This window comes from Falco rusticolus, chromosome 14, assembly GCF_015220075.1.
Source record: "Falco rusticolus isolate bFalRus1 chromosome 14, bFalRus1.pri, whole genome shotgun sequence".
Lineage (NCBI taxonomy): Eukaryota > Metazoa > Chordata > Aves > Falconiformes > Falconidae > Falco > Falco rusticolus.
In genome coordinates, this window is record NC_051200.1 from 1,775,056 (window position 1) to 1,795,699 (window position 20,644).

The following is a 20,644-nucleotide window of genomic DNA, read 5'->3' on the forward strand; positions in this document are numbered from 1 at the left end:
AGAAAATGTCTGGAAAGGGAAGATTTCTCCCCGAAGTTGCCCAATGACAAAAAGAGAGGGGAGAGCTTCTAGGGACCTGCCCTCCCACCAGTACAAGACAAACCCCCTGTACAGGGCTCCCCATGTGCTGGGGGGACACTAAGGTGTCCCAGCCGCTTGGCTGCAGCTCAGCAGCCATCGTGGTCAGGGCTCTCCCATCCCACCTCCCTGCAGCACTGTTTGCCATCTGTTATTTAAGCATTCATCTTGTTTAAGCACCACTTTAGCGCTGCGGGGCTAGTGATATCTTGTAGAAAAGAAACAAGAGCCTTCCTCCTCCCCTCCCTCACTTTCCCCCGGGGGCCTGTATTACCCCAAATAAACACTCACTTTGGGTAATAGTTAACTTTAATGGCTCAGTGCTGGCTTCGGCTGCATGATAGGGCACCATGGGGACACTCGAGGGGTTGATAGCCCTCAGGATAAAGCAGATAAGGTCTGGGTTTGAAGGGCAGCACTCAGGGCTGCTGTCACGGCAAGCACGGCCATTCCCACAGCGGTGGGCGCAGCCACCAGCACACTCACCTCTCCATCACCCTCCCCAAAATCCAGCCTGCCTTTGGCACTCCCTTCCCAGCCTTTGTGTTCTCCAGGCAATCGGAGCGAGGGAAGATGGCAGCACCTCGGGAGCTGGTTCCCTTGTCTCCCAGCTGCCAGGCACCATCCCAGCCCTGGGTGCCATCGGAGGCTTTGCCGTGCCCATCGGTAGCCACATCTCTGGCCCACACCACGATCCTCTGCTGAGTTGCAGAGATACCTGAATAACCCGCCTGGCAGCTCTTTCTCTCCTAATTGTGTTTTCCCCAAGTCAATGGATAACTTTACAGCCCGGGCCATGAAAACATCAAACAGAATAACCTTGGGGAGACAGCTATCTGCCGCGGGGGAGATGCATGGGTTAGTCACTTGCAGGGGAAGGGACAATAAAGTTCAAAAATAAACCCATCCTGAAAGTCATTGCCGTGGCCAGCAGGCGCCCACGGGCAGCCGGCGCTGGGCTTGCTGCAAGGCCAGCGCTGCTCGGCCAGGCTGGGGACACAAGGTGGGCATCTACGGCATCTCCTCCAGATCCCAGGGGAAGCTGAGTTAAGTTTTCTCCCATCCCGTCCCACCCGACCTTGGGCATAGGGTGCTGCTGTGCAGGCACTTGGCTATCCCGTAGCAGTGGGACCTTCCAGCTTTCCCCTCCAAAATCACTCTGGAGGACACAGGGAGACCAGACCCTCGCTGAGCCTCTCCCAGCAAGCCTCGCATCTCCACCAAGCCCAGCAGACCCTCTGCCACGGCGACTCCCCTTGCTTGCTGGGTGCTAGGCACGGCATGGTGGCATCAGCATTGTTTCTGGATGCCAAGCTAAAAAAAACAAAAGGACCCTCGGCTCCTCTCCAGTTGGTGCCTTCACCTCCTGGCCATGCCACACGAGACCATGTGGCAGGACCCCCTCCAGGATTTCACCTCTGGTTTTTATCCCCCCTCTGCCTCCTCCTTCTCTCCCTGTCCTTGACCAGCTGCGATCTTGGCATTCCTGCACCTTTAACAGCCCCATAACTGCGCAGGAACAGTCAATGCGATCGAACCAGGGTTTTACAGCAGCATTGCTTCATCACCGGAGCACAAACAAGGCAAAGACAGTACTGGTGGCTGGGGGAACACAGCAGGCAGTGAAAGTCATGGGGTGAGTAACGGGGGTCCTCTCCCTGGCCAGGTCTGCAGAGAGAAGGGCTTTTAGCAGGATGAGGTCCTGCTCTGCTGAGGACCCTTTGGGGGATGAGCCTGAACTTCCAGCTCCGCTTTGAGCTGTGTCCCAGATTTGCCACTGGTTGGAGAAAGAAGATTTATTTTTAATTGCTGCCTTCTCCTCTGTGTTTCGGGGAAAGAGCTGATCCAAAGGGACCTGAGCAGGGTCTTGCATCTCCCCCTCAGGGATGCCCAACACAAAACAGCTCCCCAGCACCCAAAGGGACTGTGTCCTCCCGGGACATCCCAGCCTGACTTTGAGATGGGCTCATCACCCCGGGTCAGCAGGTGACCTTCAGAGTGGAGCAGGCCTTTCTCAGGTCCGTGATGCCATGTGGTGAAACAGAGCATCATCACCCCCAGGGTAAACGACCAGGGCTGGGAAAGGGTCAGGATGGGGAACCAGGGGATACGCAGCCCTGTGCCCCAACAGTGACAGTCCATGGGCACCACCACCATGCTCCAGCCAGCCCATACCTCAAAGCTGGGGATGGTACAAATCACTTTTGGCAATGGAGGTGGGGACGAGCGAGCACACAGCAGCGGGTGGGCTCAGCAGGCTGTTTTCCAAAAAAGGTGGTTTGGAAATCTGACTGGGACTTTCCTGCAGGAGCATTTTAGCTTGAGTGACCCAAAGGGTGAGCCTCTCCCACCACCCCCTGAGTTGTGTGTCCTCCCCAATTCCACACACACATGCACTGTGGCCCATGGCTACAGGAAGCCCTTCTGGGACAGGAATGTCCCCATCCCACATGACAGCAGTGCCACCAAGGAGAAGCAGCCATGGCAGCCCCATCTACGCTCTCCTCTGATGCCCTCTCTGGAGTTTCCCCTGATGTAGCTCTGTTGAGGAAGGACATTTTAGTTTCACATGCAATAAAACAGCCACTCTCTGGACTTTCCTGACGTCATGGCAGATCTCTCCCGTTATTCGCTATCTCAGTGATCTCGCCAGGAACAGCTTGGCCAGAGCAAAGTCCAGAGCACAACAGCGTGCCAAAGGACACGCTGGGTGGAAACAGAGGGTTCAAAGAGGTGTTCAGGTGTTCCATGGGAATGTGTTTAGCAAAGATGTATAGCATCCTGGCTCCATCTATACTGGCCAGCATGAAACCAAACATTACACACAAGTTTCCACAAATATGTGCAGGGCAGGAGATGGCCTCAAAGGAGGCATGTTGTAGCTAGCAGTCAGTCCACGATGGGTCCATGGTGATCTCAGCCCGCAGACCTCCCTAGCAGCTCCAGCCAGCAGCCCACGTCTTCCTAACACCTTGCTCTGCAAAGTACCCATCCCTTTTCCAGTCCCAGACCTCCCTCCCTGGCTGCAGGTGGCTCTGACATCCCCATGCACAAGGATGGGGGTCCCCGCCAGCATCCCCTTCCTCCGCCACCTCCACTTCTGACATTATTTGCAAGCAGAAAAAATTGCAAAGGTAAAACTGAGGCTGTTCAGGAGTTGAACTCAACAAATAACTACAGGTCTCTTCTCCCCTTTGCCAGCTGTGCAGGGAAGGATCGGTTCCTGGTGCTGGTTTCTCTGACCTCCCTTGCCTATGGGATGCCCAGGTTTGCTGCAGCACCCAGCATCAAACACGCCATGGAGCGCTGCGGCCGCATCCTGCCCAGGCACGCCGCACTGCCCAGCGCTCCCTCTGGCTCTGCACGGGCGATCTGCAGCAAAACTCTGCGACTGCAGGGAGGTGACCCCAAGAGAAGGTGTCCTCAACGTCCTGCCCTGCCTGCCCCCCTAACCTTAATTAGGTCACGTTCCCCCAGTTATTTTTTGAAGTGATGGTGAAATCTGGAAACAGCCAAGTGAGGAGAAAGACTTGGAGAGTAAACCAGTGCGGTGCTTGGGGACTGCCAGCAGGTCTAAAAGCCACAGGAGAAGGATGTAAAACAACTTGCCTCAGCATCGCAATGCAGTTCGACCTAAGAGAACCTAATCAGTAGGGAAAGAGGATTTTCTTTATGAAAAATGTAGCTGAAATGCAAAACCTTTGGAAAACAATAGGGAGTTGTTGATTTTAACATGGAGTAAAACTCACAATCCTGCAGGCATAACCAGGCCAGGAGGGGACTGCGGGAAGTGGTCACCAAGAAGATGCTGGAGAAAGCAGGTGGGATCCTGCCAGGAACAGCTTACAAAGAGCTGTTTAGTTCAGTCTGTATAGAGAGGGGGGGATGGGGGTGTTGGTAGGTGTTTGCATATGTGCGGGCAGGCATGTGCATGCAAAAGGCTTGAGCTCAACAGCCCTCACTGAACCCCTGCTGCCTGTTAGCCTACGTACAAATGTGTGTCCGTACACACTAGGGCACCCAGCAGGGATCCTGCGCGCTGTGTCCCCAGCCCAGCACTCCCTCCTGTCCCCCACTTCGCTTCCCCTCTGCCTGGCCCGGGGAGGGATGAGGCTCCCACCACCAGTGCCCCCTTCTCCCCTCACAGGGCAAAAAATGGGAGCACATAGTAAAGGCAGAGAGGATTAAAACCCAAACGTGTCCTGCCCCTCCTTTTTCTCCGCACGGCATTGCACCGTGGGTTTGAGAACGGGCTCGCCGTTCCTCCAAAGCACCAGCTTAGGCCATGTAACAACACTAATAGCATTGCCTGGCACTCCAGGCTTATGCCATGTACAGATCCTTGCTCAGATACCCATTTTCCTAATCCAACCTAATAAAAAAGCTTTTTTTTCCCCTTTCTTAAGCCTGTAAAATCAACACACGCACAGGTAGCAGCGGGTAAAGGCAAAAAGAGCATTTACAATGGGAGGGAACAGACGAAAGGCCACATCCCCGTGTGATAAAATTTTATTACAAAATATGAGATGGATTAATAGTTGTAGGGGAGGTTCAGGGAGGGGGGGGGGGTATGTAACAAACAAAAGCATCACTGGAAAAATAAATCTTCCACCCAAGTTTTCCAGGTCCCAATTTTTTTTTCACATTGTGTTCATCTCGGACAGTAAACAATCACTTTCAATCCACGCAGACCCGCGAAGCGATACAGTGCTCTTTTCCTATTTACAGCAATTTATTTCCCCCCCACACACTACGATACAGGCGCAGCAGACTGGCGTTTGTTCTGCACCTAGCACAGGCTTGCAAAAGCTCCCGGGTTTGCAATGCTTGTCCAATGTCTCTGTCACCTAAGTGTCCCAGGGGACTGGGGGTGGAGGGACCTTCATTCGGCTGGGGTTCACACAGCCCAGCTATGTCGCTCAGCTCCAAGCCATCCCTCCTGTAGCAAAGAGGGGCTTTGCTCCACCAGCATCACTCCCTGTCTCCTGGGGAATAGCTGCCCTCGGCCACTGAGAGCTGCAGTGAAATGCAAGGCACTTCTGTACACACAAAAACTGAGAAACAAAAGCCAAGGCTTGTTGTGGTTTTCCTTCAGTCTTTTTTTTTTTTTTAAAGTGTTGCCTTTGCACTAATAAAACATTTGCATGTCAGCATTTTGCATACAGACCAGTGGTGCTGCTTGGGAAGCAGTACTGGATTGGAGTGGTTTTTTTGTTAAGACACTTCCTCCTCTGCCCCCCATCAAATGAAAAAAAATAATATATATATATATATATACACACATATACACACACACACGTAGTCTATGTGAGGATGAGCAGATCTGTAGTGAAAAAAAAAATCATCAGGAAAATTATTTAAAATTCTCCTAAGATTTAAAGCTGCCTGTTGGTTGTTTTGGCTTTGTACTTTTTTCAGCAAACAGGATTTGGGCCCCATCGGCACAGCAGGGGAGGGAGAACTGGGGGGTGGGGGGCGGGGGGGGCAACAAGGGAGGTTTCCTTCTCCACAAAAATGAAGGGGAGGTCATGAGAGCCCTCTAAGAGCGCCCTGGGGGAGGGCTAACCCCATGACCAGCTTGATGGCCCACACGGTGGCTGAGTCAACCCTCTGGCCTGTAGCTCGGCTCACACATTTAGGAGGTTCAACCACAACAGACAACCCCCAAAAAAAACATCTTCCCACACGGCGGGTGCAGTCACAGCCATTGGGGGCTGCTGGGTCCCAGGGGGCTTGGGGACAGTGGTGCCACAGGCTCGCCTTGCCAGGGGCCACCTCGCAGAGGAGCTGAAGGGCTGCCAGTGTAGCGGGGTGGAGCCCGGCAGGTCCCAGCATGGCTGCGTTGGGTCCCCACCAGCCCCACCAAGCCAGCCTGAGCTTCCTGGAGACACTGGCGGAGACTGGCTGAGGCATCTCCACACTATTCTGAAATTCCTTTGACGTGAGCTCAACCCGCCCGCGCCGGCAGACACGCACGCTCCTACGCCCTGCACCACTGCTGTTCTCCAGGGGGATTTTCCATAATCAGAGCCCTTCCCTGAGGCTCTCCAGACCCATCTCTAAGTAGAAGCAAGAAGTCAAACTGCTTCAGGCCATGCACTACTCATACCCTCCCATATTTCCAGGGGGAGATGGCACTGCACACCCTTCTCACTCATATGGCTCAACCAACCTCCAAGGTGAGGTGGGAAAAAGAAGGAGCCCAGGTCACAGTGGTGGCATTGGCAAGGTCCTGCTCTGTGCCCTGAAAAGGAGCCAGACCCCACAGTCATCAAGGCAGATGGCAAACAAGCCCATTTGCTCCAGCACCTGCCGATCCCCAGCGAGCTGTGATGACAGGCAATGAAAGAGCTGGAAAACAGGCATGGAGCACATGCACATGGTCAGAAAAAGCTGATTTGTAAGCCAGACTCTCCAATCCTCACTTCAACATGGTGTCAGGAGGGTGCCATCATCAAACCCTCCAGCCAGGCCAAGGCCCTAGTGCTGAGGTCTGGAAAGCCCTTCCCACACACCATTGCGGAAAGCCACCCAAGCCAGCTCCCAGCAGTTCAGCCGCCCAATTTCACCCTTCCATTCCCACCCTCCCTGGTGGCATGGAGAAAGGAGGAGGCTTCTTGCCAAAGAGCCACACAAAGGGCTCACTGCAGCACTGTACCACCAGCCCCAGGCACATTATCCATTCCAAAGCCTACGCCACACCATGTGCCCCCCCAACCCCCTTCCTGCCCTCCTCTCCTGCCCACGTGTGCTGCAGGTGTGACCATTTTTATTTATCCAAGGAAAAGGACAACAAGGAACCCAGCTGCAGTTTTCGGCTAATGCGCAGTTTGGCAATAGCAGGGAGGGGTGGCTGTCAAATTTCCACCACCTCAAGGTGCCCTGGTTCGGCGTGGCCTTTCGTTTCTTGCTGCAGACACGCGTCAGTCTGCGCATTACTTAAATTTGTTCAAGAATAAAAGAGGATGACGGCGTAGAGGAAATCAATATTCTGTTGAAGGCACCGGGCCCATTATTTGTTCCTGATTTATTTATTACCTGCACGGCTGCTGTTTAAACTGGCATGGCCTGGTTCTTGTTCTGCCTAAGTTTAACCCCCGGTAGCCTTTGAAGAATGGCTGATGTGCCCCACGTGTCACGGCACCCCACAGAAGAAGAGGGAAAGTGCCTTACGGAGCCCAAGGCGGTGAACCTGTGAGGTAGGTAACATGAGTACAATCTGAACAGCAGGATTTATTGCAAAGATGCTTTTTTCTTTTCTGCCTGAACGTGATGAAATGGCAACAGCAAAGGGCTGGTGTGATTGCTGATGACTGATTCCTTGTGTGCATGTTCAAGGCTTGAGCAGAGCCTGCCCAGTGCTTTTTGAGAAAGGCACAGCATATTATGGCAAACCAGAGCTTTACCAGCGGCTTTTTTGCAGTCCCCTTGGGTGGTTTTAAGACTGATGCTGGTTCACCCAGAGACGTCTGAAGTCAAAATTCATCTAGGAAGCAGAAATGCTAAGGACACAACCAAAAAACCTGGCCGAGCAGGGCAGATATTTGCAGCTCCGAGCGAGCTGGCTGCCAGGAAGCCACAGTTGGGCTCAACAGGACACAGATGATGGCTTTTGTCATCTGCTTTTGTGCTGTCCCTTGCTCGGAGGCTTGTCAGGTGAGTACGTCAAAGGCCCTTTCTTCTATGCCCCCATGGAGACTGGGATTGTCAACCCAAACAGCCCTGGGCATGTGCTGTTCCCACATGTCAGAGGTGCCACAGCCATGCTGTGGGGCAAGGTGCCACATCACGGCCATGCCGTGGGGCAGTCCAAGAGGCTTGCACTGACAGTTTGGAGTGGGACCTCTCACACACAGCCAGGCTACCAACCCATCACAGCCCTCCTCAGGCTCACCGAAGAGACCGCCCTGAAAAGGGGTAGAAAAAATCCTGAAGAGCTTGAGATACGAAGGACAGTTGCTCCTGAGTGACAAATAAATAGCAGGTTTGCTGGAAGAAAGCCCTTTGGAATCCAAGGTCCATCGCTCCAGTGCCGCCGGGAGCCTCGTCATGAGATCAGTCTGTAATTATAACTCTTTTTTAATGAGATTTCTTTTAAAACCAGAAACAGCTGGGGACAGGGCTTGCAGAGGGGGCTTGCTCGCCACCCCTGCCGGTTGATCACAGCATGGGTTTGTTCCTATGTACGAGAAGAGGAGAGGCCCCTTGGAAAAGAAAAAGAGTTTCAGCTGCTCTTGGAGAAGTGGCAAACGTAGGCGGCTCCTAGTTCTGGTGCCGCTTCATGTGGAGAGCCAGATGGTCGGAGCGGGAGAAGCAGCGGCCGCAGGCTAGGCACTTGAAGGGTTTGGCACCCGTGTGCTTCCGGTAGTGCCGGGTCAGCTCGTCGGAGCGGGCAAAGCGCCAGTCGCAGCCTTCCCAGGTGCACTTGTAGGGCTTCTCACCTGCGGAGGAAGAGCCACAGGTCACGGGCACAGCACAGCCCCGCCACGCCACAGCCTACACGGACACGCGCCTGCCCTGCCTCCCAGACACCCCGTCCTCCAGCAGGACCCGGGGGGGCACCCCGGGCTGCCCTGCCCCAAACAGGGCTCGTGGCCACGCTGATGCTTCCCGCTCCCAGGGTGTGCTTGCTGAGCACAGCCCATAGCCACCACGGGACCATCATCAGTCACAGAGCTGCAGTAAGCCAGGGCTTGTCCATGTGCCCCTCCCCCACCCCCGCTTTGCTTTCTAGGCTTGGTTCCTAGTACTGTTCAAGTTCCTGTTGGATTTTGGAGCATTTCTGGCTAAAAAAAAATCTATTTAAAAAAAACCCAAAAAGCTAAGAATTATATTTATTTATATATATATAAAATATATTAAAAAAACAAAGGAAAGTGTTGCTGCTCATACAGGTGTGGGGAGCATCAGGAGGAAGAAAGGGGGTTGTGCCATATAGATTTTCCTCAAAACCTCACATCTTTGAAAGCACCTTCTAACCCTCTCTGCCTCAAAGTTCAGCCCTGCAGCAGCTCACACAAAACACTGTTTTCTACAGGACATGTAGGTGACGTCATGCCTCTGCCCTCTCCTCCCTCCCATCCATACACACCTATTCCCGAACTGAAATCAATTAAATTGTGCAACTTCTTGGCCAGCTGGGAATTGGGCTGGAAAAGCCCATGCCTTCTCCCAACTGCCTGTGTGCCCAGGTTGTGGGGCTGAACCCTGGCTGCAGCCCTCTCCGTGCCTGGGTGTGGTGCTCTCAAATATTAGCCCTCACTCTTAACAGCCTGAACAAGCAGGCAGAGTTCAGGGAATGTGCTGACTTTCCCGACCTCAAATATTTACCATTTCATCGGCCAATTGCTGAGCACACCATCGCGGCATGAATGCACGTACACATGCAGCATGCGTGCACAGGCATGTATGTTGTGCTCTGACACGTTTCCCAGTGAACGGCTGTTCCTCCCTGCAGCCTGTGTGCTAGGCAGGCGGTGCATTTGGCCAGGAAAATGAAAACATTCAGCCACAGAAACACCTACAGTGTCTTGCAGTCACCAGACAAAATATGAAAGCACAAACACATGACCCTGGAGGAGCCAGGGCACCAAGATCATCTCCAGCTCCTCAAAAAAACCCTGGGCTCTGCACCACAGGAAGGGGAGAGATGTGGTTTTTTATGGCTCAGGTAAATGGGGAACTTAAAGTCAATTTATGAGCAGCACACTGGATGTTTTACAGCATGCTGGGGATCTCGGGGTTTGTGTTAGCATGCTAAGACAAAGACGGGATTTGCACTGTGCAGCCACAGACATTGTCCCAGCCGGGTCACCTGGCTGGGTCAACCCTACCAAGGCCCTTTAGTTTCAAACAATAACAGGTTGATCTCCAGGATAGAAACAAAATGCTTTCCATTGTCCCACGAGCTGGCTCCATCTCCCAGGACAGCACGGCAGGGCAAGCTCAAACAAAGGAGCCAAACTGGCATTCCCACCCCCGGGAGGCGGGTGAGCAGCCACCGGGTTATATATTTAATCTCACAATGGCACCCAGGAAATGAATGGTGTCTCCAGGAGATGAATACAGCCCAGCCCATAGCAACGGGCAAACCACAAGAAAAGATCTTGGAGATCATGTACTTCTCAGCCCAGCTGCCATCAGGCGAGGAATCGAGAGAAAGGGCATTATTAACCCTTCAAGTGATGGGGCTGAAGCAGCATCGAGCTTACTCAGCTGGCAGGAGTTGGGATGGCCCTGCTGTTCCAGCTCCGGTGCTGTGCTCAGCGAGGTCGAGGCCTCAAAAGCAAAATGCAAAGCTTCAAAAACTGGACACAGACACCCCAAGCCTGCCTGTGTATGGCTCTCCATTTTGGGTTTCCTTCTTTTTACCCACCCCACAACGCTACCAGTTTTCTTGCCTACTCAGGTCACGTCCTCCTTCACCGCTCTGCCCTCCCCTCTTATAGCAAGTGAAGTGGAAGGAGGCAAACACACTTGGATTTCCAGCCCAATTACTGGGAAACCTAGAAAAATGACTGCATTTTATTGGGTTCAAAAACTGCCCAAGTTTGCCTGCATACATCTTCATATCATGACTTGAAAGGACGTTGCCTGTCTCAGATGGGTCACGTCCCCAGGCACAGAGCTAAGCCCTGTGCTCCGAACAGGAGAAAAGAGATATTCAATTTTAAAGCGAGAGCCCTGCCATAGCCCTGAATACAAATTGCTGTTGTGACAAATGCTTATCACCACCAGCTCTCAGAGCTGGGACAATGTCCTTCCTGTTCCTCGCTTCCACCCCTTCCGTGTCGCTCTCCAGCCTGCTCCTACCCAGGCTCTGCCAAAAAAATATTGTACCTCATGCACAAAGAAAAATTCTTTGCTGGCTTGTTCGAAGGACTGATAAGATGAAAACGGAACAGAGCCAAGTGCAAGAACTGATTCCCAGCCTCAGGATGGGTTTTGTTCGTTGTTAATAAAAAAGAAAAGTGAACTCTGGGCCAGCTTAATTGCTTTCAGTAAAGATCAGCCCTTCTATAAAAGAGATTTATGAGGGCACTGATGGTTCCTGGACTACCTGGGGATCTGATAAAGTTTCAGGTATAATAAATGCCTTAATGAGAAGACCCGTGCTTGAATGCACGAGTGCCACTGAGCTAGGTTTACCCCAGGGAAGCTGGCTGTGGTGAGAGTGGTGGGAGCTCCCCTGTGCTAGTGACCCTGTTTACACCAGCAAGGGCAGCCCATGGCACCTTTGCCCTCAGGGATGAGGGCACAGCCCTTCTGTACATGTATTCAGAGCCCTCCTGTTACGTGTATTCAGAGTCCTGTACCTGTATTGATGTATTCGGCAGCCCCAGCGATACACCACTGGCAGCTGCCAAGGGGACAACCACTAGGTGCGAGTGGTGTACGTGGCTGGTACACAAGGAGAAGCCAGGGGTTCCTTCCTCTCCCTGGGAACCACAGCAGCCCTTGACGCAAAAGAGACAGCCTTTGTCTCCTCAGAGGTCATATGTATGCACCACGTGCCTTGATGGAATCTTTCTGTAGGCTAAGCAGGAACAGACCTGGCTAGGATTTGAGAGATCTCAAAGGAAGAGCTCAGAGTAATAGAGGCTCTGAGGACACCTCCTCCTCCTCCCAATACATAGACTCGAGAGCCTCCAAGAGTTCTCCTAAATTTTAGACCACCCCTCCAGAAGGCAAGCGAGTGCAAGCAGCAGTGTACTCTCGCTATAAACCAGTGCAGCCATTGGACTTTTTTTAACATTAACATCAGTAGACTTAACCACGCTCCTTACCCCAATAACCACCCTAGATTAAGCTAATCAGCTATGTTATCACCCCTGTTAACAGGCACAGTATAAGACGTGTAGGCTGGCAGTTTCCCCGATGATGTGGTGCTCGCTCTTACCTGTGTGAGTCCTCTGATGTGCCTTCAGGTGGGAGCTCTTGGTATAAACTTTTGAGCATCCTGCAAAAACAGAAAAGACAATTTCCCTGTGAGAAAGGGGCCCGTGCTCGAACAAATCCAGAATATTTATATTCAAAGTTAGGGACAGAGCAGGCCTGAAAAGCACTCCAGGCATCTATGCAAATAAGCCTGGCTACGCCCGTTTTGTTTCAGCAGTAACTCAAGGGCATTTGTCCTCCAGGACAGACAGACCTTTACAACACACCATCTTTTGCCATGCAATCCTGACACCCATGGGCATGGGTGCTGGGAATTGGGAGGGAGGGGGAAAGATTCAGGCACAGACTTTCAAATCCCCCCTTCCTCAACCATGTCTTCAAGGCAGGATGAAAGCATTAAATTCACCACTGTTAGCTGCTAGCTTTTTGCTGCTATTTGTCTTTTCTGGATTCCAGACAAGACGCAAGTGATACTACTACCACAGGGCTGGAGGAAAGATGTATTTTGTAATAGTTTCAGCCCCAGCAGAAGTGGTAGAAACATTCCGGGAAGTGGGAAATGCCAGGTATACTGTGGAGCCAGAGTCTGGCTTTCAGGATCCAGAATAAAGCCAGTGGGCAGTATTTTCAGAAGGTCAGCAACAAGAGGTTTAATCAAAGAAAGGCTCTTACAGAAACACCGTGACTTTGGCAAAAGTTTCAATAACAGGCGTCTTAAAATTAATCATTGCAAGTTCCTCATTTCAGTTAGATAGTTTCGAAAAGCTTCTCATGCTGCCTTTATGGCCCTGCTGCATTGTGTTTTGACAAGTACATTAAATTATCAATTTGAATTTTTATGACCTGCATAAGCAACATAGTCGTATTTTTCATTCCAGTGTTTCCACATGGCCTAAAGAAGCTTCTTGCAGGAGGTCAGCTCTCCGTCCTGTCCTACTCAGAGGGGCAGGAGCAGCCTGCTGCCTTGCCCCTCCCCACGGCAGGAGGGGTGAGGGCTGGTGACCCAGCTCAATTTTGCTTCTGATGCTCTGAAGCCTTGGAGGTCCCTTACACTCAGAAGAGAGAGAAGTATGGATGAGCCCAAGGACTGCCCCCTTGCTGGCCATGGAAGCGCAGCCAGCTGAGCACCCAGAGCAGTTCCCAAAGCTAGAAGGAGCAGCAGAAAAGAAGCCAGAGCAGGGCATGGCTGGGCTTCATTTCCCCGTGAGCACGCAGAGGAAAAAGTGCTGAGCCCACCACCTGGAAACCCGGATCGGGGCTTTGCAAACAGGTCTCCCCTGCTCATCCGGTTACCGGTGTGAATTTGGCATGCCTCCTGTCGCTTCCTCAAGCAGACCACGTCACTAAGACCTGCTGCCCCTGCCATCAGTCCCGACTGGTTTCACCTCTAGCTGAACCTCACTGTGAAGTATTAGAAGAAGCCTTCCTCTGTCTCTGCACGTACACACTATCGAGCCACCCGGTGTTTATTCAGCACAGGTTGTTGGGGGGGTTTTTTGCACCACAGATGTGTTCCTGCCTTTCCACGCAGGCCAAAATCCTGCCGCAAACAGGCGAGCTTTGCTGTGGTAGTGCATCCTGCAGGACGAGACTCTTGCTCTGACCAGTTCTGACAAGAGCAGAGGGGTCTGTCTCAGAGCACTGGTCTGCTTACAGCCTTCGTCTGGCTCCCACCACAACCAGCAGAAGGTAAAAAATTCAGCGCGAGCTGTTAACCACAAGTACATGGATGCAGGTTCTGGCTCAGAAAATCCCTAATCCGCAGCTTGCCAGAGAGCTGGAAGGTGCGAGCACAGAAGGATGTCCCTAACATCTCATATTCTTGTATACTTCCTTGGGTCACTGCTGGAGACAGGATCTGGGCTAGACAGGCCTCTGGGCTGACCTACAACAGCCACTCCTGTGCCAGGGAAAGAGCACATCAATCTTGCAGGAGGCAGTTAGGAAATCACTTTCCTCAGTTCACACCCCCCCATGGGAAAACTGTTTGCTGATCCCCAGCAGCTTGATGGCTGGGGCTCCGTCCAGGAAGCGGGAGGTGTGTGTCCCTGCACGAGGGCTGGTGATTTTCAAGCCCTCACGCTGCTGGCACTGGAGTCACCAGAGGGACACGATTGCTTCTCTCCCGTGTGGCATGAACGAGCGTTTGCAGCTGTGGGTCCCACAAGCTCTCTGTGCACAGTGCAGGGAACCCTGCGAGATCTCCTCCCGCCAAGGTATCCCAGGTCTTTAGATGGACACGCTCATGCAATGAGGTGACACACAGGGAACAGCCTCAGCTCTGGGCTGATCATTACCCTGAAATGCCTTTGGGAGATCCACATCTATACCGGATCTACAATTAAGATATCACAGTGTTTTTCCTTTATGTTTTTTAACTGAGTTATACTGCTATGAAGTTAAACGTTACATAGCTACATAAATACAGTTGGACTTGATGGTCTTAAAGGTTTTTTCCAACCTAAATGATTCTATGAAGCCACTGAAGGATATGACAGAGACACTCAGCTTATTGACTCTTTGGAAGAAGGAATTGGGGCTACAGAGAGGGACCGTAAAGGCTGTTTATGGAAATTACTGGATGGTTTGCCATCCATTATGGGAGAGTGGGAAAGGAAAGGTTGGTGAGAAAGCCAGCATGGTTTCACCTGCAGAGAGCATGTGGCAGCTCAGGGTTAGGCAAGATCAGAGCGAAATAGGCAGCAGATTTCCAGGAGCATCCCTGTGCATTGCAGGAGCTCTCTGCCTCGCAGTTAGGCTTGCTTTTGCCAGAGTGGAAAGGGGAAAGGGAAGGGGAGAAAAAAGGCATCAGCTAGTGCAGACAGGATCGACATCTTCTGCTCCCTTGGTGGTGGTAGCAGCTCCACTTCTCTGGGCCTCTCCACCCAGCTCCATAGCTCCCTTCATCATGCAGACAAAGTGATTTCAGATTAAATTCCTGCAGAGGCCCAGGGCAGCCCCCAGCCTCAGCATGTCAAGAAGAGACCCCTGCCAAAGCCAAGTCAATACATCAATGATAAGCATACCTGGGTAATCGCAGTGATGGATTCTCCTTTTCTCCAGCTCAGGGTTGTTGCGTCTGTTGTATTTGGGGGTCTGCATGACGATGTGCCCTTGGGAGAGGGTCCCAAGGCCATTGGGGACTGGAGGGACCTGGGATGACTGGACTAGCTTCAGTCCAAAAGTGGCTTCATAGGATGGTGGGGGAGAGATGGTGTTGATGAGCTCGGGTTGATTTTCTGGGCTGCCAGGCTGTGAGTTGGGGGGTGAAGGGGGGAGGTTCACCCCTGGAGCAGGGTAGAACTGCCCTGAGATGTTGAAGTTTCCCTGTCCCTGGGAGACATGTGGGTACTGCTTAACTGGCCCTCCTGGCTGGACAGGTCTGTGGACCACACTGGACATGGTGTTACCTGTGGACATGGTAATGCCACTGAGACTGTTGATGGCTGTGGTGCTGTTGGAGGAAGATGTCAGAGTGGTAATGTCAGCGCTTCCGTTGCCAAGAGGCATCTGGTAAAGCTGGGATTGCTGTGGATTGGTGGATAAGGGGATCTCAGAGGGCATCTCCTGCTTGATGAAGATGTTGTTCACTGCCACTGACTGGGGCATGCTGAAGACACTGGTGAAGTCGGGCAGGGTCTGCGTGGAGCCCGAGGCAGAAGAGCAGGGCTGGGCAAAGCTGGTGCCAGGCTCTGTTTTGATCTGTGGGAATGGCGTCATGGGTTTGGGTGGCCGGTAAAGTCCAGTGCGCAAGTGTGTCGTGTCTGGCAGAATCACGTTGATGTTGACGCTGTACGGCGTGGAAGTGGGCTTCTCTGTGGAGAAGTACTCATCCACCACCGAGGCGCTCTCCCGGCGGTACTTCTTGTCTGGTATCATCGGGATGGGTGGCACCTCATTTGAAAGATACTTATCCATTTCGGACCGTGCCTATGGCAAAAAACACAGACAAGAGAACTTGTGAAGAGTGCCCTTGACACACTGGTGGTGGGAGTCCAGCATTCAACAAGTGCTTCAGCTAGCAGGAAACAGAGAGCCGAGAGTCACAGGCTGCAGTGATTTAGCTTCAGTCTCTGACTCAGCCAGACTCCCCAGGAGTGAATCACCGTCCTTTGTCCCACCTTCCTCCTACCTGTCTGCACTGGTAACAAAGGGTAAGCTAGGCAGAGGATGCAGTTAGGAGAGAAATACAGCCTGATAAAGAAGAGACAAGGTTTAGGTACAGAGCTTTGGTCACACAAACAAGAGAATTTAACACTAGAAATGGGATGAAATCAGAAACTCTGCTCCGGTCAGCCTCACACATTGGGCGTGTTGGATCTGCAGCCCACCTTAGACATGGTGACTCTGATCTCCTTTAAACTCAACAGCCTGAGATGTACTGCACCTTATTCTAGGGCAATACTTTTAATTAGCCGAGAATATTCTAGGACAGTATCTTTAGTTACTTGAGAATTTCTGGCTGTAGCCCCAGAAATCTCAGTGAAGTTGCCACTAATTCAGTGGACTGTGAGCCTAAAATGGAAACTGCCAGGCATATTATCACTGTCTTGGTAAAGTGACTCAGCCCTCACCCGCCCTTTGGTTTAGTTCTAGATTTGTAAAGCTGTTTTTACACGTCTGGGTCCTCCAAGCTAAAAGGACCTCTAGCTCAGACAACCACCACTTGCCAGGTTTCTTACCCTCCTGGTTCATGTCTGGTGTGGCATCCCACTGGATCCAGGCTCAATCATTCAGCAACCTGATAGAGCAATCCACTAGGAAATTCATCCTGTGGCATTTGAGGACTCAAGTTCTGCTCTCTGTGGTTAAGGATACCAGTGCTAATGCTCTTCTATAAAGCTAACAGCCTTTAATTATGTGGTTACCCATGTGTCAAGCTCATTGCAAAGCCCTTGTAGACTCATTCATATGTAGAGGAGTTGGCAAAATCACCAGGTTTCCCTGGCAGGGCCTACAGCGCACTTCAGGAGAGCAAGCTGATCTCATCCCACACCCTGCATGCTTGAGCCGAGGGTTTTACAGCTCTGAACTATGTCACTGGAGTGCAATGGGCCAAAGTCATCCCTGCTGCAACTTCGTTGCTCTTAACAAAGCTGGACGGGATCCAAGAGATTTCCTTGCCCTTTCCAGCGAAACACACCACCTGCGCTTCCAGCTAATTCAAAGAGCCTTTGCACCTCTGCAAGCCACACTGGCAACGCACGGGTAAGCTGGCTTCCACCCAAATACAGGTACGTGCCACAAATACACCCTCTTTTACACAGGTAGAAGTTTGGAGAAGCTGGACTTGGAAGTGCTACGCTGCACTGGAACTGAGCATGCTGCACTGGGACTGTGTTTTCTGTGCTGTGCTCGCTGTACTGGTGTGTGTGTACACACTGTGCTGTAAATCCCACCCATCACCATATGTGCAGGCCCTGAAAAGTACCTGCCCTCATTCAAGGAAGCTACCTGTTGACACTACAAGCTCACTTTGTGTCACACCCTCATCTAACCGCCTTTTCTCAAGGCAACCCAGCAACCCCCACCACCACGCTCCAGTGAGGAAACCTGTGCTCAGGCATACCCTAAAGCTAAGGCATCAGCAGGAGCAGGGAGAAGAATCGGAGACCCTCCACTCAGTCCTTGAAGGCTCATCCAAAACCCTGATGTATCTCTCTGCTCCCCCCCTGCAGCATCCAGCTTGGGTTCCTGCCTGAGGGAGAACCAAGCCGGAGCTTTGGAGCTGAACCCTGCGCACCCATGCTGGCACACTGCTGCTACCCTTGGGAGTCAGCTTGCTCTAGGCAGTACCAGAGACTCGGAATGCCGTACATACCTGAGCAATGAAGTGACCCACTTGCCAGGAGTGGGGGCAGGGGAAAGTTGTTGGATGCCTTTTACTTCTACACTTCCCTTATCTCTGGCATTTAACTTTCTCACCTTCAGTTCCCAAGGGAAGGTCTCCCCTCCACAACTCCAGTGGGTCCTTGTACGGCAGGCAACCAGGCAGGTATATTAAATGTAGAAAGGCATGGAGGGCCCTAATTCCTGAGCCAAAACCTGCATTCTCAGCCAGAGTCCCCCTGTCCGCTGCCTTTCCCCCTTTCGCTGTCTCCCAGCCTCCTTTTCTCTCACAACCACCCTTACCTGCAGAGCAAAGTCTTCTTCCTAGCATTCCACTAAAGCCTGATAAATCCACTTCTCAGCCGTACCAGCCCCGGGGTCCTGGGGAAGGGGGGTGTTAAGGGGCAACTTGTCAGCAGAGCGAAAGCAATGTGTTTGCACCAGACAGGGAAGGACACCAGCCCTGTCCACAGCTGCAGCCCCACCGGGGTACACAGGACTGGGAAGGCGAGGGCCCCCCACGCTGGCACCCAGCCTGCGGTAACACGGGTCCTACAGGGCCGAGGGGCCCAGCATCCTTTGAAGAGGGACAGAGGAGCACTTTGCGTGTTTGTGGGCCAGAAATGCCCAGCAATCCTAGCCCCCACCTGCACTGCTCATGCAGGGTGCTGGCACCTAACGCCCTGAGCACCCCAGCCCGTCCTCTATCCAACACCAGCTCCTAGGCCCACGCACAGCACAACCGGGACGACTCGGTGCTGACGTGGCTGGGTGGGATCCAGCTCGAGTGTCCCGATTGCAGGTGTCTCTGGCTGCCACTCATGGCTCCTTTCTGGAGCCAGTTAATGGAGACACACAAGCCACAAAGGAGATGGCTGGACCGGGGGCGGGCTGGCTTGCACAGGTGGAGACACCAGAAGCGGGAGGAACACAGCCCGGGTGCCGCCATGTCCTTGCCCATGGATCTGGGGGGCCCGCACTGGGGCCGGGTGAATCCTGGCTCAGTGTTTCAGGGGCTTTAGCGGTACCTCTCACCAAAGGGGGAAGAAGCATGTGGAGGAAGGAATGAGAAAAGTGCTTCACCTCAAGAATGAGCGGTGGCATCCGCTGTTCCATCCTCATCGGGTGCAGCTGTGGGACAGACAGAGCTGTGTTAGTGGGACAGCCCCCCCCCCCCCGCCCCCCCAGCCTCCTCAACCACCCCCCGGCCATGGAGGGCCTCACCCCCTGGCTCCCCAGCCCCTCACAGCCCCAGGGCCTCTGGCTGTCAGCGGCAGGTCCCCGCCACCCACCCTGCTCCCTGACATGGAGGCAGGGGACCGTTGCCCACGCCGGTTGGCAGCGCGTGGCCAGAGCACCCTGCCTCCGCCTCACACCAGCAGGCAGCAGGGCCCACGGCGAGGGGGCAGAGCCCTGAGCCATTGCGGCAGCCATGCTTGCCCCAGGGCACCTGGAAGGACCCCCCAGCCCCCTGCCCCGGCCTGGGGGGGACACTGCCCACCCCCAGGCTTTGTGTGGGATGACGGGACCCAGAGGCCACAGGAGGAGCAGGCGAGGGCTCAGCTGGCCCACCCTGTGCAGGGATCGCCTTCATTTTCCTCCTGCCCTCAGGTGGGAGCAGCACCCCATCTTCAGCATCACCACTCTGTTCATTGACAGGGATACTTTTTTCTTTTATTTTTTTGTTTTCCTTTCCTGTTTAACACCACCTGTCCCACAGGGGGGTGGGAGGAGGGACGGAGCAGCCCACTGCAGGGATGAGCCGGGACTTGCCCCCGGCTCACAGAGCCAGTTTCTGGTTTTACGTCTTAATCCCCACCGAGAGGCACAGCGGGATCTGCCGTGGTGTTTGGAGCTTGCCCAAGGAGGACGGCCTCTCGGTGAATGCGGGCAGAGCTCGACCTGGCTGCAAGGTTTGCTGAACTCTGGGCTTCTCACGGGGAGAGAAGGGATAGCTGAGAAACACAGAGCTCTCCAGAGGAGGCTTTGAGGCACGGCGCAAAGACCTTCAGAGATTTCTTAGCCCAGTCAAATCAATAAGTTCTCGCAGTTCCCATGGGGCTCCCATCCACAAAGGTTACCATAGGGTGGGCAGAAACATTCATGCTGTGTCCTGGGAACAGGCTGGAAACCACCAGAGCAGGTGTCAAGGACTGAGCCCGCAACATTCACCCACCCAAGTCATGTACAGGGGGTTTTCTTGGTGCAGACCTGGGGCTGTGGCAAGCCCAGGCACCCACCACCTGGAACCGGCACCCACCACAAGGTGCTGTGATAGCCAGGAGACACCGTGCTCAGCTGCATGCCCAGGGCCTCAGGCACAACTCCTCTACCCAACATCTAACAAGCTCCCTGTGTCACAGCATCTGCAAGAGCAAGGGTATGAGAAGCTTTCCCCAGGAACAGCCTCAGCCACACAACCTGGGCTCAGATGAACCACGGCAGATGTGTGGCAGCACGACAAGCTCGATCCAGCCCCTCAGAGGTGAAACTCTCAACATCACCCCACTGACAGGCTCCTACAAACTTGGGGGAATCCCACCTCATCAGGCACAGAAGCAGGCAGCCCAGCCACCCCTGGCAGTGGGGTCCCCAGGGACCTGTTCGGCAGTTGGCCTTCAGCTAGGCCATTCCTGTGCTTCGCAATCTCCAACGTGGGAAGACTGCCAGAATTTAAATCTCTTTTATCGTTCCTCACAACCACTACAGCGTGCTTGCAAACATCCTGCACACCTCTCCTCTCCTGCCTCAGTTCCCCCCAGCTTTCCACAGAGGGCTGATGGCTCTTCTCAGATCTCTCACCCAGACTCGGACTCTTTCTCCAAGGCCAGTGCTCAAA

At 53.2% G+C, this 20,644-nt stretch overlaps 1 protein-coding gene and 1 long non-coding RNA gene across 3 annotated transcripts in view; one reads left to right on the plus strand and one right to left on the minus strand.

Moving 5' to 3' along the window:
• Positions 1 to 1,554: 1,554 nt before the first annotated feature.
• On the plus strand, positions 1,555 to 14,414 carry LOC119157336. Its single transcript, XR_005107496.1, has 3 exons — positions 1,555 to 1,714; positions 3,280 to 7,277; positions 12,855 to 14,414. It is a non-coding gene; the product is annotated as an uncharacterized LOC119157336 (long non-coding RNA).
• Positions 4,573 to 20,644, minus strand: part of LOC119157333 (Krueppel-like factor 5) — a 29,523-nt gene continuing 13,451 nt past the window's right edge. Inside the window, exons 2-5 of one of the 2 annotated variants that reach the window (XM_037408170.1) lie at positions 18,889 to 18,936; positions 15,003 to 15,906; positions 11,978 to 12,037; positions 4,573 to 8,519 (exon numbers count right to left, since the gene is read on the minus strand). In XM_037408170.1, coding sequence (XP_037264067.1) covers positions 8,341 to 8,519; positions 11,978 to 12,037; positions 15,003 to 15,906; positions 18,889 to 18,936 — 1,191 coding nt within the window. In that variant the 3' untranslated portion in view covers positions 4,573 to 8,340. Of the gene's footprint in view, positions 8,520 to 8,970; positions 11,949 to 11,977; positions 12,038 to 15,002; positions 15,907 to 18,888; positions 18,937 to 20,644 lie in introns of those variants that run through there. The other variant, XR_005107495.1, reaches the window with a different exon arrangement.